Here is a 15,560-nt window from a genome sequence, read left to right as displayed (position 1 = left end):
TATGATGGGGTTGAGAGACCTGGGAGCAGTCATCTGCATCTCCCAGAAACGCTGGTGTTGATAGTGCTGTACCTGCAGCATCTTTGCCAGTGGAACACAGAGAGGGTTTGGGAGTAAATAGAGCAGTTCAGATGGTAAAACGTGCCACTGGTGTGAAGGGCGGTGGCAAGGGCAGGCTGTCACTTTCCCCAGAAAGGGGCTTGGGTGTTGCTGCACCCTGTGGGAGGAATAGAGCTGAGGTATCCCATGCTTGCTGGTGCAGCCATGGGACCCTGGCAGTGCCCTGGGCCCCGCAACTCTTGCCCAGCTCTGTGCTGCAGGGAGAGGGCAGTACCAGCCATTGCCTATCCCACACCCAGTTCTGTATTGCACCTTCTAATCCTATTTAATGTCGGTGATCCCCTTTTGTTTCCCTCCCATACTGATTTTTTTTTTGTTCCAATTTTATTTTGTTTCCATGTTTAAGAAATCCTCACCTTCCACTGCCAAACCCCCAGGCGATAGACCCTCCATCCCCCCCCAACGACACACCTCCTCTAGCACAACCCCTTCGAAAACACCTTCCAGCCCTGCTTCCACCTCTAAACGAGTCTCTTCCGTCACATCCCGACCTGCCAGTACAGGAACGCAAGAAATGAAAGCCAAGGTAAGGAAATGGGATGTGAGAGAGGCAAAGCTGCCTTGGGGAATACCATAAGGCATTCCTGACAGGTCTGGCAGTGCTTGGCTGGGCAGTCTCTCCATGTCCCATTCAGTGGAGAGGGTGGGATGTGCTTCCCCTTCACCTTCCAGTGGCCGTGGCCAGACTTGGCTCCAGTTTTGGTGTTTGAAGCAACTGGATCCATCTCACCAGCACGTAGACCTCTTGCTCTGCGTAACAGCAAAACTCTCTCATTGTTGCAGGGTGTTACCTGGTTTCCCTGAGGCATTTCCAGGTCCCTTTATGTTCTGTCGTGCTCTTCTTTGCAGCTTTATGCTGTGTTTTATGGGTGCATTGGCTGTAAACAGCAGATGTATTTGAAATGTGCCGGAGCCAGATCTGCCGGGTGCTACACAGAGAATAGGAAACGCACACACATCCGTGGCGTATTCTGCAATGTAAAAAGTAGCTTGGAATTTCCCTTTGTGGTGTTTAGTCATACAAATACACGTGTGGTGAGGGAAGGAGCAGAGATGGCAGGTTGCAGACAATGGGATATGGTTTTACTGTGATAGGGATTGCGATGGCTCTGCTCTGGTTCCCTGCTGCCTTGGGACCAGTCAGCTTGTAAATCTTCACTTGCATGTTCTTCATGAGCTTTTGTACACAGACCAGCATTAGAAAGCCATAGATTTGGGGAAGCTTTTCTGCAGGATCAGAAGACAATAAATAGCATATTGCTATTTACATGCCATTACAGATTATGTACACGTTACAGTAGTGTATTACAGGTGAGGATAAAGGAGGTGCTTCTTTGTGCTTGGAGTCTGGCACTGTACTCCTGAATGGAGCCTCTGGTCTAGTCAATGGATTTATTTATCTTCTGTACAAAATTTTAGCAGGACAGGGGAAACAAAGCGATGAAATTTAGAGAACAGACAAAGGAGTTGAACATACTTTTTAACCAGGTCTGAGTGTGCGGTGAATAATGTAGCGGAAGCTAAGAGCTCACATGGGAAAGCTGCGCAGCCGTTCTGCCAGCCCAGGAGTGACCGTGCAGCCGTTGTGGCAGGCGCCGTGATGGGAGACGGGGTGTGAACAGGCACGTCGCAAATGCCTGCATGTGGGGAAACCCGTGGGAGCTCCTGTGAGCTGTCAGGGTAGGAAGCAGGAGGGTCTCGTGTGGCTCTGATCCACGAGGAGTGATAGCCCATCCCTGGGCAGATCCCCCCTGCATCAGCCTTTTCCCCTTGCGTCCCCAGGGCCCGGAGATGAGAGGTGGCACGAAGACGGCCACGCCGCGGTCTGCAGCTGGGCAGGCTCAGAGGAACTCGACCAATGCCACACGCATCCCAGCAAAGACCCCCACGGCCCCCAAGACACCTCCCAGCTCCGGTAGGTGATGGCGAGAGCGGCACGCAGCCACCTTCCCATGGTGTCTCTGACTCTAGAGGCTCTGCTTTGGTGGTGCTCCCAGGCTCTCCATGCCGTTATGTGGGGGTAGTGAACAAATTTGCCCCAGTGCAGGCTGGGGACATGCACAGCGCTAAGCAAGGGCACGGCCAGCAGGTTGAGGTCTGCGTGGTGACTGGGAGCTGCTCAGCCTTGTCGCGGGGCTGTGGGTGCAGAGCTAGGGACGATTCCTCTGAAGTGAACCTTTCTGGATGCTGCTTTATCTGCTCTGTCCATATAGTTGCCAGTGTGTAGGAGAGGGCAGTTGCTTTATTCCTTTGGGATTTCCTCCAATTTGAAAGATTCAGGCAGCTCCATTTTTTTAATCCATCTATTCTTTTTCTCTTGACAATATTTCACAAAGACCAGAGGCAAGAAGATCAATTCTTCGATTGCAGGAATGGAGATTAGCCCATTATTGTCAGAGAAGAAAACCCCAGAAAGCATCAGGCATTGTGAATTTCCATTAAAACAGTGCATTTCACTGAATATATATATTTTTCATACTTAACCAGAGCTGCATAAAACCTTAAATCAATTAAATTTCCAGCTTTATTATGTTTAAGCATCTTTCTCATTCATTAAACAGGCAGAAAGGAGCAGAAAAAACCACCTCCTGCAGCAGCAAAGTCTGAGAAAGGTGATGTTTAAGGGTTTTCTTTTCTTCTTCCATTTCTTTTCAGACTGGGTACAGTTCTAAGCTGCTCAGTGACCAGCCTTATTTAATTACATAAACTAATTTTCTAAAAATGCTTCCAAATTTCTAATAGAAAATTGGTTTTGTTTGAGTGTCTTTTGTCTGTAATTTGTCATGCATGCTAATGTCACGCTCGGGTGGGGAGTCTTACCGGCGATCCAGACAACGAAGACCATCTTCCTTCTGAGATACTAGGAAATTGCCTTTAACCACAGTTTCACTTCAAACTGAAGTAGAAGAAAGTGCAGCCATCTCCCCCCTGCTGATGGGTCTGCACTAGAAGTAGCGGGTGGGCCCTGGGACCAGGCAGATCAACCCCATAGAGGCAGGCAGTGTGTGGGGAAGGGGTTGCATACCCAGATTGCTTATCCTGTGCTTGCTTCCCTCTGTCTGCAAACTTCAGGTGAGCAGCCAAAGTCTGGAGACAGAAGCGGTTACAGCAGTCCCGGCTCCCCCGGGACTCCAGGCAGCCGTTCCCGCACTCCCTCTCTGCCCACCCCACCAGCCAGGGAGCCCAAGAAGGTGGCAGTGGTTCGCACACCACCGAAATCTCCTGCATCTGCCAAGAGCCGCATCCAGCCGTCTGCCGCACCCATGCCTGATCTGAAAAATGTGAAGTCCAAAATTGGCTCAACTGAAAACCTGAAGCACCAGCCCGGAGGTGGCAAGGTAAATGTGGACTCTGCTTTCCAGGGGCCTGTCTGTAGGGACAGCGAGTGCTTGACGCTGCATCTGGGAGGGGAGAGCCCTCCCTGAATCAGCAGCAGCCCAACTGGGGCCAGAGGTACAGCAGTGGGCAGCCATGCTTCAGCTGATCTCCAGCCTGATTCTGATTTTGGAGTTGTTTGGGCTGATTGGGTTGGGTGCTTGTCCTGAAATTGCTTGCCTGGCTTAGTGCAGTACAGCTGTCCCGCAGAGGGGACTGCAGAGAGCTTGTGATGTGGCTTTCACGGGGTGGCACGTCAACGTATGGACTGGCTGCCAGGGGAATGACATTCCCTTATGGTGTCCGGTTAGGGAGAGCAAATTGTGACCTGCAGCTCTAAAGAGTCGCAGGATCAGGGTTGTGTTTCTGAAACCTATACTGTGTGACCTGGAGCAGTCCCTTCAACGCTGCCTCCATTTCTTCATTAGCGAGCAGACAGGATGGTCGCCTCCCTGCGAGGGTCCCAGGCTTGGCGGGTTTTTCAGAACGTTGTGATTTTGGATCCAACACTGTTGGCAAGGTTTTGGATTGCGTTCTGCAATCAGGCACTGTCTTGCTACATGATGCAGTGTGGCATGGCCAGAACTGGTGGCACTACTATCCTTTCAACCACTAGTACTTTTCACTCCCAGAGAGGTTGTTTCATGAGCAGTAAAGTGAACTCCGTGCTCCAGGTGCTTGGGAACGAGGGTCTCGTGTTAAATTTTGCGAGCCCAGCAGAGGAGAGTTTGGGTGAGGGGGTGGTGTGAGCTTATTCATCCGTGCAGCCCCAGGAGCAGCAGTGTGTGGTTACACGGCTCCAGCTGTAGTGTTGGCTGCTCAGCACCCATCCGAACCTCTCTGCTGCTCCGTTGCACTGTGTGGATGTGTCCTGAGGCTTTTATAAAATCCTCCTTGCTGCATGGGTGGAGACATGAAAGCACCTCATTCTGACTGGTGGCTCTTACACAGATGTTAAATGACAGAACTGCCCATCTGATGGCCGCTGCAGTCAGGAGTCCCCATGTGCTTGTGCTTGCCTGCCCCGGGGGGGAACACTGCCTTGCAGACCATGCTCTGCAGCTGCTAATGCAACAGAGCCGTGACAAATCTTCCCCGGGTGCGGTGCATGCCATTTTGTGTGACTAGGTAACTCCGTGGCTCTGAATGTTCGACTTTGGCATGGGGGGAGGCTTTGAGATGGCTTCTCTTCACCGTAGCAGCGTGCTTTTCCATTTCCTTATGTGCATTTTTTGCTGTGGCTGGCGATTTACTGGACAATGCACATTTTGCTCTGTACTACAATCCAGGGGGGCTCTGGAGCCTGGGCAGGGCTGCTCTGGCCATTGGTCATGAGCAGAGCAGCATGAGTCCTTCCAGCTGCCCCTGTCCCGGGGCCTCAGCCCTCCTGTCCACTTAGCAGAAGGCATAAGTTTTTCCTGCCTCCCCCACCAAACACTGCTTTTCAGGGATTTTAGAAGGAACCCTTCCTTTTACTGTAAATTGGTTAAATTGTTTGCTTGTTCTTTTTAATCCAGCTTTTACAAGTTTTTTTTTTTTCTCTGTCAGCTTCTCTCTCAGGCAACATGTTGTTTATTGTTGTCACTGAAAGAGTAAGAACAGCTGAATTTGGGACAATTCATTGTTCTTTGCAGGGGAGAATGGCTGGATGCTCTGTTGGGGATTTTGTAGGACACGAGTCTGCTCTTAGGAGAACTGTTGCAGCTGGGACAGAAGGGGCTGATCCAACGAGTTTGATTTTAGGGTGGCCAGAAGATGAGTCTGGAGCCTGCTCTCCATGCAGATTTCAGACCCCCAGCCTAGGGAAGCAAAGGTACATGGGGCACATGCACCAGGAGTCAGCCAGGCCAGATCTCTTCCCAGTATTTCTGCATTGTCTAAGCACTTTTGTTGTTGCTGGATCACTGAGTACTGCTCTGGCAAAGCCTGGTCTGGCAGAACTGGATCCTGATTTGCAGGATTAGTTGATGTGAACTTGAAAAATGAGGCTGGAGGCACGTGAGGAGCCTTGGTGCTTCTCGTGCTAAAGAACCAGGGTATAGCGAGGAGCTCTCCTTGCAGCAGCAGGCCGGGGACATGCTGAAACGGAGGGCGAGGTTGCCTGCTCGGCCAGCTTCGTGGACGTTGTCATCCAGGGACTGCATGTGCAGTGTGATGTGACGCTGCTTTCTTGCAGGATGCTGTATCTCTTTTCTTCTCATGAGGGTTGTGCTTCAGACAGGCTTTCTCCTGAGGGAGCACAGGCCTGTGTGCCTGCTGATTTTTACCTGCATTTACCTCTGGTTTATACTTGCATAGGTTGTAAAGCCACTTCAGTCCATGTAGGGGAAGGAGCAGGGACTATCTTCATCTTTGTCTTGCCTGGAATAGCTGCTCCTATGCATGGAGTCACTCCAGCATAGCTGCCCTTATAAAACCCAAATAGGGAAAACAAGCCCGAAAGGGAAACAGCTTAATTAATTAGTGCAAAAATCTGTGTGTGTGGGGAGAGCGTAGACAGGCCTTGGGACTGGAGGGTGAGGTTGGCATGGTGTGTGGTTCCCCTGTGGCACCAAGCCATTTCCAGCCTGTCTCCCACCCGAGATGGTGTTAGGAATATGCAATAGAGCAGCTGCCTTTGGGGTTGGTCTGTGCTGCCCCTTTCATCTCATCTATACGGGAGTTAAGAAGACTTGCAGGCATGGGACTGCATCCCTGGCAGCATTTGTTTTTTCTCTTTGTAACTGTAGAGGGAGTTTGAGCCCTGCACAGCGCAGAGCTCAGGTGTCCTCTCCCAGACAGTGCTGGACACACAACTCCTGCTCTCCAGCCTGCTGCCCCGGCCAGCTGCACCCATTTGCCCAGTTTGCTCAAGCTGCTGAAACGTGAGGCCACGTATCTCTGTCCTAGAGAGAGGGCATGCTGTCCAGCGTGGGAGATGGGGCTGAGCAGGCATTTTTCTCCCAGCTCCATCCTTCCTTCTTCCACTGGCTCTGCGGAAGCTGAGTCTCAGACCACTGGTGCCTTCCAGCGTGTTTGCTGCCCAGCAAGTTCCCCGTTTTGTTCAGTGAAAGAAAATGGGGTGAGCTGGCTTTTTGCTAGTGTTTCTGGGCTGGAAACCAGGGCTGCTTTGCTAGCCAGACATATCCAATCTCTAGCTATAACCTGCCCACCTCCATCTTCAGTTTCCAACCCATGAGTAGACAAATCTATGCAACAAGCCAGAGATTCTCCTTTGCTCTTGGCACTGGAAGGCAGGTTCCTGGTTTTAGTGATATAACGCATGGTCAAGCTGCAGATAGTCATGTTGTTTCTCACACTCTTTTCTGGCTACCAAAGGTGCAGATTATTAATAAGAAGCTGGACTTTAGCAGCGTTCAATCCAAGTGTGGCTCAAAGGATAATATCAAACACATCCCAGGAGAGGCAGTGTGAGTACCTTCACACTTTCAATGCACTATAATAGTTCTTATTATAAGTGGCATGTTGTATACACTAAACCGCCAATGCTATCTGCAGCGACCCTGCCGTCAGATAGCTATTGGTGACGTGCAATGACTCTTTTCTGGCTACCAAAGGTGCAGATTGTTAATAAGAAGCTGGACTTTAGCAGCGTTCAATCCAGGTGTGGCTCAAAGGATAATATCAAACACATCCCGGGAGGAGGCAGTGTGAGTACCTTCACACTTTCAATGCACTGTAATAATCCTTATTATTAGTGGCATGTTGTATACGCCAATTCGCCAATGCTATCTGCAGCGACCCTGCTGTCAGATAGCCATTGGTGACGTGCTGTCATTTAACCCCATTAACCCAAAAGACATGGTTAGATGAACCCTAACAAGTCCTGTACATGCCTGACATGGACAGAACTAACTGGCCCGTCTAGAAACCATGTCTGTAACAAAACATCCCGTTAACTCGAAGGTTTTACACTACCTGGAAGGCTTAATGCCTCATTGTCTGCAGGATGGTTGGCCTCTAGCAGACAGTGACGTAGTTGCTGATGCAGTAGATGGATAGATTTATAAGCAAATGCAGTCCTCGTTGCTTAATGCACTGCAAAATTGCACATGACTCTGCACAACATGTGACAGCGCAGGTTCCTGCCCATTCCCATCAGGCAAGTATGATCCATTCAAATATTAAGCTTCTCCTTGCTAATGAATATGTCCGGTGTATGTCAGGCAGTGCCCGTGGAGGCTGAGCCTAAAGTAATATTGAGTTAATTGATTTGAACGCCGGCATTTCCAGCCATTGCCAGCTGAATAGCCGGACTCAGCTTTCAGTTACTGTGCCAGAAACCTGGAGAAACTCCACAGCGGTTGGTGGATTTACACCAGTCTCTCTGGAGACAGAGTTTGGGTCCAGGAAAGATGACCAGGGAAGGAGCATCACTGAGACCCCAAACAGTGCGACCCAGGGTCTGTGCTTGCCTGGTCTGCAGCCACCTGAGGAAGCTATCTGGTGCCCCTCAGATGTTGCCGATGGATTTTCTTTGTGCTGTTTTTGATCTCTGTGGACGCCCTCCCTGAGAAACTGAGTATTGCAGAGGGCTTGGCACGTAAGCATTGGGACATAGCTGGGTTTGCAACCTCTGTCTTAAATTTGATGTCATTCTGCATTTATTTAATGGGCCAGAGGAGCTGCTTCGCAGAGGTCAGACCTCTGTGAAGCAGGTTCCATGCTTGTTCTGCTCTTTCTTACCCCAGGGTCCTGCACTGGCTGGACTGCCTGGTGCGTGGAGGACCACTTGTTACGCCAGGAGTTAGTGTTCGTCACGAATCATCTGTGCTGTGGCTGGTAATTAGCTTCAGCACAGGGTGGTGAGCTCATCCTTTTCTCCACTGAGAGCTCACACCATGGGCAAGCGTTCGCAGCTGCAGTGGCTGCAGTGGGTTAAGAATTATCTGGATTTTTGGCTGGAGGTTGTCATCCCTCCCCAGGCTCTGCCAGCAGTGAAAATCGTGTGATTGCTGCCGGCTGCATTGACACGGAAAGCAGCAGCTTAGCTCTGGGTGCAGGCTCTCGGAGCAAAGCCATGTGCTGACGTGGCCAGAGCGTGGCCGCACAGGCTGTCCTGGCGGCAGAGCTGTGCCTTGGGGCTCTTCCGATAGAGGGGCAACAAGAGACCACCGGGGTTTGATGGCTGTCATGTCTTAGTCCTCCACGACGCTGTCAGCAGTGACTGCCTGCCCAGCCATTGCTGCTTCAAGAGGAATGAAGTGTTGCTACAGTAACCTGGGGTTGGTATCTATTTTTTAAGCCAGTGGATGCTCTGACAAGGTGATGCATTAGGCAAAAGTTGACGTAAGCACTGCTGATGCTGAGAGGTGGGATCCCCAGGTCTCTGGCACTGGTTTCCCAGGCAAGCAACTCTGTGCCCTTTTTCCTTTCTTGCTAAAATGAGGAGGACCCTTCTCTGCTCCCCAGCAGGATGGTAAGGGTTAATGGAGTCCTGTCTATAAAAAAAGGGAACTGGAATGAGAGCAGAAAGTGTTTCAATTGCTGATTGCTTGCTCTGGAAATGGGAGGTCTTTCAGTCCCAGGTCCCAGTGGTGCCCCAATTGCTCATAGGCCCTTCGGGGTCACAGCTGGGATTAGAAAGGCACCAGCTGTCCTTTTGGGGTCTGTTTCCTGCCTCCCGACTGAATCTAGCTCTCCTCCTGCCCAGTGCATTAAACGTGTGATCTTTCCCCAACCCTGTCTTCATGTCTGTGTCTGCGATGTGCTCCCAGACCCTAGGGTTGCTTTTCTCCCCTCTCTCTGTCTCCACTCTCTGTCAAATGTGCCTTTTGGTATGCGTGAGCATTGGAGGCAAGGCAGGCCCGCGTGCATGCTGCTCTGGCTCTGTGCCGGTGGGATGGTGGCACCGAGCCTCTGTTCCCCCCACCTTTTCCTGGCTGCATGATGGAGGGAGGGGTGTTTATCAGTGGTGTGCACAACCACGGTCCAACACCTAACCTCTGAGGGTGATGGGGCCGGTGGACATGGGGCCAACATGAAGGAACTGAAGGATGCACCTTCACCCCAGGGCTTTTGAGTCAGCACAGGGCGCTCAGGTCGATGGAGAGCAGTGGCTACGGTGAATCCTTTGTGCTGGCTTTTGGCCACGTTGGTCCAGAGGCTGCCTGGCTGCTTGGAGGAGTCAGCTCCTCTGCAAAGGTCCCTTTGGTGCTGGCACATCCTTCCCGAGATTTGTGAGAGCAGCATGCCTGTCGTGGTGCTTGGTGAAAACACAGAGAGCAGCATACGCTCGCCTTGCAATCCAGGCTATTACTGAGAGCCAGATACTTCCCAGTGAGTAGGAACCAACCTTGAGGTGCTGATGATCCGATTTCTCCTGCACAGCCCCACTAACTACAGCAATAGCTGATTCACACACAGGTGTGGGTCCAAAACCAGGGTCCAAGGTAACTTCTGGGGGTATGGGGATGTTTTCTCACCCCCTTGTCTCCTGCTGCTGATGTAGCTGGTGTGTATGTGCTGTGGTTTGCCGTCCCTGACACGCCTGATGGTCCCAGACCTCTCCAGTCGTTGGTGTTTTCCAGTGTGGTGTTTAACCGCTAACGTAACCACTAAACAGCTCCACGTTAACCGTTCCTTGTGTGTGCGTCTCGTGTAACCCAGTTGTCCGTGCGCAAGAGGCCGCCGGCCCCACGCCCAGGCACGCCACAGTGCCGTGGCCGGTCTTTGAATGGGGCTGTTTAAGTGGAATTGCTGGAGCCCATGTTCAGAGACGTAATGGGTAAAACAAATAAAAAACAGAGCATAATATCATGAAATAATGTTATGGTTCAATATATTATAATTGCCATTTTAATTTATATTATGTGAACTCCTGCCAGATATTTAGACTTTGCTTTGCTTTTTTTTTTAACCCTTATTTCCATTACAGCATTTTTCAGAAATGCATATTTTGGTCATTCTTTTTAAAGTTCTGTGCACATTGATCATTTCTGTTCTTTCAGTTTTTGTGGACATAAGCTTTATGTTTTACACCAGAAAAGGTATTTATTTTTTACGTTTTCTCTCTGGTATATCTCCTCCTTTTGGATGATGTGTATGCAAATCTTAATTAATTACCACTCCACTTTCTCTCTCACTTAAGCACTTTAAAATTGCCTCTACTTCCCCCCTCTGTGGAGAGGTGATCTTGTGCATGCTGACATGTTAAGAGAGGCTACTGCACACGGGCATTAATGATCTCCCTTTTCTGATGACAGTTTCTTTTGTATTATTAATCTTACTGGGGTTTAAGCTGTCCTTTCCCTTGAATCCAGATCAGGTGCCGGTGTGTGTTGTGCCTCCCCCTCCCCAGGTTGCCCGTGGTGGCAATAAGCTCATCGCCTTTTCCTTTCTCATACGGACAGGTTCAAATCGTTTACAAGCCAGTCGACCTGAGCCACGTGACATCCAAATGTGGTTCCCTGGGCAACATCCATCACAAACCAGGTACCCTTTGACTCCGCAGCATCCAGCAGCACGGGGTGCTGGTCCTTGGGAGCTCACAGGCTGCGTCGTGGTGTGCAGCCGGCGATGGGGAGAGGGTTGGGGTAGTGCAGGGAGCGAGGGGAGGCACGTGGGATAGTGACTGGAGCATCAGAGTGAGCCCTGGGGTGCTGGATGCTCTTACCAGCTCTGTCACTGCAAGACCCTCTCCAGTCTGCCTGACCATTGGGTTGTAGGGGAGGGATCTGGTCTGGTCCATGGACACCCTTGTCTGTGCCAACACATTGCTGTGAATGGGAAGTATTTAGGAATAAATAGGGGGAACTGCTGGTGTTTAGGGAGAGTAAGGTTAGCTCCCTTCCCTTGGCTCTGTTTTAACATTGGGATGTCTGTCGGCTCTGCAGCATCCTTTGGAAAGTCTCTTTACCCTGGTTCCCACTTGCCCTGGCTCCTGGGTTTCCCAAATCACCATGGGGTCCCTCTTGCTGCTGTTTTCCTGGTCCTCACCCTCTGCTCAGCCTCAGCAGTGCTTTGGTTGAGCCACCTCGGAGCGGCAGCTCAGACCTGAGTATGTTATCTCCAGCCTGCCCTGGCTGGCACAGGAGCCTACCCTGCTCGTGCTCTTCTCTTCCAGGCGGTGGCCAGGTGGAGGTGAAATCTGAGAAACTGGACTTCAAAGATAAGGTGCAATCAAAAATCGGGTCCTTAGATAACATCAGCCACGTCCCTGGAGGAGGAAATAAAAAGGTAAAGGGGCATTGGGTCGAGAGCAAGCATGCTGTTCTGCTGCCAGTGTCCGTCTGCCCTGTGAGCAGGCACGCAAGCAGAGAGTGGTTGAAGTCTGGACCCGGAGAAGGTCCTGCTCACCCAGCTCGTCTTTAGCCCACATGGCCTCTCCTCTCTGCTTACCAGGCAGCACTTCTTCCCCAGTGCTTGAAATGATTTGCTGCCCATGTTCTAGCGTGGGGTGATCTGTGCACGCTTGTCCTTCAGAGGACAAAAAGCGCCCTGCCCAGGGACGGGCCGCTCAGCCGCTGCCCACACAGCCAGCTCGTCTTCCTGCCAGCGGCTTGCTGCAGGCGGGCAGAGCCGAGGGCTCCCGGGCTGCGTTGGCCAACCTGGAGGACATTTGCTGGAGCACAGCTGTGGCACAGCTGCGAGGATGGCAGTCTCTGTCCTCTTCCTGGCCTATGGCCACCTGAATGAGTGTGAATGTAAGTGATATCCTCTCCTGTGGTTTCCTGCTCTTTCTGCTGTTCTCTGAAGTTTGTGAAGAAACATGGTTGTGTCTCAAACCTTTCACGTTAAGGGGTGCCACCGTCAGCAACCGCTTTTGCACTCTGCGTTGCCAATTACTCCCAGTGGTGTGGCCCAAAGCTGGCAGCTCAGGGTGCTGCATAGGTGTTGGTTCCCCAGTGAAAGTGGAGCATTAAAGGCATAGCTTTATTTAGAAAAGGTGACTTCGCAGTAGGCCGTCTCTTCAGAAGAAAGGTGATCTCTTCTTACTTCAAGTCTCAGTCTCTCAGCTGAGACCAACCAAGGACTCTGCGTAGGGAGCGGTGCGTGTTTGGGGGGATTTAAATTGAAACACAGAAGCCAATTAGGTCAGGTGAAATACTGAACTTGGGGTGAGCCGGTCCTGCCGGAGGCTTTGATGGTTACTTTACAGTAAGTCTTAGCTAAGTAAAACCTTGCTTCAAGGACAGCCAAGTCCCTTGCAGGCAGGGGAGCAGGGAGATCAGGTAAGCACAGAGTTGAGACTCCACAGCCTGGTGACACACGTGGTTGAATTTCTCCAGGGAAAAGTGTTTTTTGTCTTGCTTGTTTTTCAAACACTTTTTTCTCAATGGGAGGGGAAGGTTCTGTTTCGGCTCCTGTATTTTGGCACTTTGTTCTCGGCCACGTTTTCTCTGTGCACCTCCCAGCTCTTCATCTCCCAGCGGTGCGCCGGCCTCTGACTGAGGGATCGCTTGACTTCCTTACCCTTCTCTCGCTGCTGCTACGCATCAGACTGCCCTGTGCTTCACTAAGCCCATTTTCATCATTTTTATGATTACAGTGATGATTCTTTCATATCCTGGCACATTCACTGGGCCATAGTTTGAAGAACTTGCCTTTTGGAGGGGGAATTTATTTGCAAGGGTGTGACCCAGCCAGTGGCATCACCTGCCTCAGCCTTCCTGCGTGGCAGTTGCCCATACCCTCCCTAAATCCACACCTGGAGGAGGTTGTCGGTGTAACTTGAGTTCAGATGCTGCCGCAGATTGCTTCCCTTGTCCAGCCCGTTCCCATTCGCACCTTAGCACCAGGGACCATCCTCAGGCAGCGCTGCTCTGAGGTGGGACACTCCATTCGCAGGGAGGGGACAGAGGACACAGCTGAGCCCCATCAGCCCTCCACGTAGAGCGGCTGTGGGTGGCTCCGCTGCCCCTTCCCCAGCCTTTCCCATGTCCCCAGTCCCCTCCTCGCTCTGCGACACAAAAGATCCAGATTTGGACACATAGTCCACAGCTCTCCAGGCTGAACGCTGGTTTAACGTGCCACTCTTGTACTGGGGAGCCGGGGTGCTCTGTGCTCTGCCAAAGTACCTGTGCCGGCAGCATCTGCTCTCCTTTGCTGCACATGGAAAGCTTTCCTCCCCGTCTCCAAAGGCAGCCGCCGTTCTTCCTATGAGCCAGTGAATGGCCCTGTTTTTCAGATCTTTTTCTCCCCAATTTTTTATTTCTTTTCTTTATTTTTTGTCTTCTTCCTTCTGGTTGACATTTATTGGGTCTTGTTTTTTGTTGCTGATGCGTTTTTTGCACCCCACCGCCCTGGGCGGATTTCTTCACCTGTAGAGAGAGAAAGGCAAGGAAGACAAGACCCGTCCCCAGGCTGCTCGGACCCCGAGCCCAGACCCCGCTGGGCTCCAGGCCCTGGTGCTGGAGCCGCCCACCCCCCCGGAGAGCCAGCTCCCAGCCTTGCACTCGGCTGGGGAGGGCACCAGTAAGTAGCAAACCCGATCCACTTCACCTCCCCTCCCCGGCCCTCGCGCTTGCCGGGAGAAGAGGGGGTTGGCTTGTGGGAGCAGCGTTTTGTGCCCAGCTGGGCCGTGGGTTAAGGGGCAGCCTTCTGTGCCGTATGGGGATCCCACCCCCTCCGTAAATCTCTGCCGGGGGAGTGGGAGCAGCCCAGGTTGTGCTGTCCGAGTCCTGTGCCTGGGACCCGCCGTCACACCGGGCCTGGGCGCTTGGGAAGGATTTGGCAGCATCCCAAGATGCTCCAGTCCTGCCGTCCCCCCCAGTTGTGCCCATTCCCTGTGTGGGCTACTGGAAGGGATGTGCCTGAGGACTGGGGGCACTGGGGGGCATCAGGCCAATGAACTGAGCTTTCCTCCCAGCTGCACAACGGCAGTGACCGAGCGGACGGCTTGCAGGTAAAAACAGCCTTTCCGGATGGTGTCCCGCATCCTCCCCGCTCACCGCCCTCTCCTCTCGTTGCAGATTGAGACTCACAAGCTGACTTTCCGCGAGAACGCCAAAGCCAAGACCGACCACGGCGCCGAAATCGTCTACAAGTCCCCTACCATCTCCGGAGATGCCTCCCCGCGCCGCCTTAGCAACGTCTCCTCCACCGGCAGCATCAATATGGTGGACTCCCCCCAGCTCGCCACGCTAGCCGACGAAGTGTCTGCTTCGCTGGCCAAGCAGGGCTTGTGATCGGGGCACGGCGGGCGAAGATGAGAGAAGACAAGGAAAAAAAAAAAAAAAAAAAAGAAAAGAAACAAAAATAATAATCTGGCCTTCTTCCTCTGTTCCTTTTACAGCTGCTTCCCCATCCCCTAACTGGTTAATGATTTAACCTGCTTTTACTGTTCATTCAGCTCTAGCTCCAGGACTTCAAAATCAGTGACACTATGAGGTACAAAAACCTCCTCTCCCCCTGCTCCTCGGAGCGCACAGCCCGTGCCCGTCCCCCACTCCCTCCCCTCGTCCCCCCGCGAGGTCCCTCACTGTCCCGGCCCTGCCTGGGGCCACCTGCCCTGGCAGGGATGCCCACCGCCCCCCGGGAAAGTGGGGAGGGGGATAGAGGGGCAGCCGCAGCACGACGCTGACCCGAGCGCCCCGCACCGCAGCACAGGGCAGCGGGAGGTCCTCAAGGGAAGGGGATGTGACCTTCCCACGCTCGTTACCCTAACGATGCCTGGGCTGGAGGTCTGGCATGCAGGCGGCACAGGCAGTGGGTGCTGCAGCCAGGGACTGCAGGGAGGTGCCCTCCCTTTCTGCATTAAATTTGCCTGCTGATTTGGAAGAAACCTTTTGTTTTTACCACCGAAAGCCGAGATGTGTATGAAGATAACTGCCAGGTATCCCCTAAACCCGCTCTCAGCCCCGGCAGCTGGAGTACTGGCGACGCCGGGGTATCCCGTTGCGGAAGGGGCCCTGGACGGCCGTTCCCCTCTTCGTGGCTGTGCTGGAACCGCTGAGTGGATGAGTAGAGGCTTTTCCCCATTCCTTTGGCAGCCCCTCGTGTCGTAGAGTAGCTTTGTCTGTATATGCTTGGACCGTGCCAGGGTGATTGTTTTCATAAACGAGCATGTGTTTAAAAAAAAAAAAAAAATGCTGAAAGTAGTTTTGAGCGGCCCCGCGCCGGCT

At 52.3% G+C, this 15,560-nt stretch overlaps 1 protein-coding gene across 5 annotated transcripts in view; it reads left to right on the top strand.

Annotated features, from left to right (window-relative positions):
• Positions 1–15,507, top strand: part of MAPT (microtubule associated protein tau) — a 34,401-nt gene extending 18,894 nt beyond the window's left edge. Inside the window, exons 8-14 of one of the 5 annotated variants that reach the window (XM_009287905.2) lie at positions 467–646; positions 1,903–2,035; positions 2,682–2,732; positions 3,193–3,458; positions 10,848–10,929; positions 11,561–11,673; positions 14,409–15,507. In XM_009287905.2, the coding sequence (XP_009286180.1) occupies positions 467–646; positions 1,903–2,035; positions 2,682–2,732; positions 3,193–3,458; positions 10,848–10,929; positions 11,561–11,673; positions 14,409–14,624 (1,041 nt within the window). In that variant the 3' untranslated portion in view covers positions 14,625–15,507. Of the gene's footprint in view, positions 1–466; positions 647–1,902; positions 2,036–2,681; positions 2,733–3,192; positions 3,459–7,052; positions 7,146–10,847; positions 10,930–11,560; positions 11,674–14,408 lie in introns of all 5 variants that reach the window. The other 4 variants (XM_009287909.2, XM_009287912.2, XM_009287907.2 and 1 more) reach the window with 4 other exon arrangements.
• Positions 15,508–15,560: the final 53 nt, after the last annotated feature.

This window comes from Aptenodytes forsteri, unplaced genomic scaffold, assembly GCF_000699145.1.
Source record: "Aptenodytes forsteri isolate BGI_AS27 unplaced genomic scaffold, ASM69914v1 Scaffold249, whole genome shotgun sequence".
Lineage (NCBI taxonomy): Eukaryota > Metazoa > Chordata > Aves > Sphenisciformes > Spheniscidae > Aptenodytes > Aptenodytes forsteri.
The sequence above is the reverse complement of the archived record's forward strand: the minus strand, read 5'-3'. Positions and strand labels throughout refer to the sequence as shown.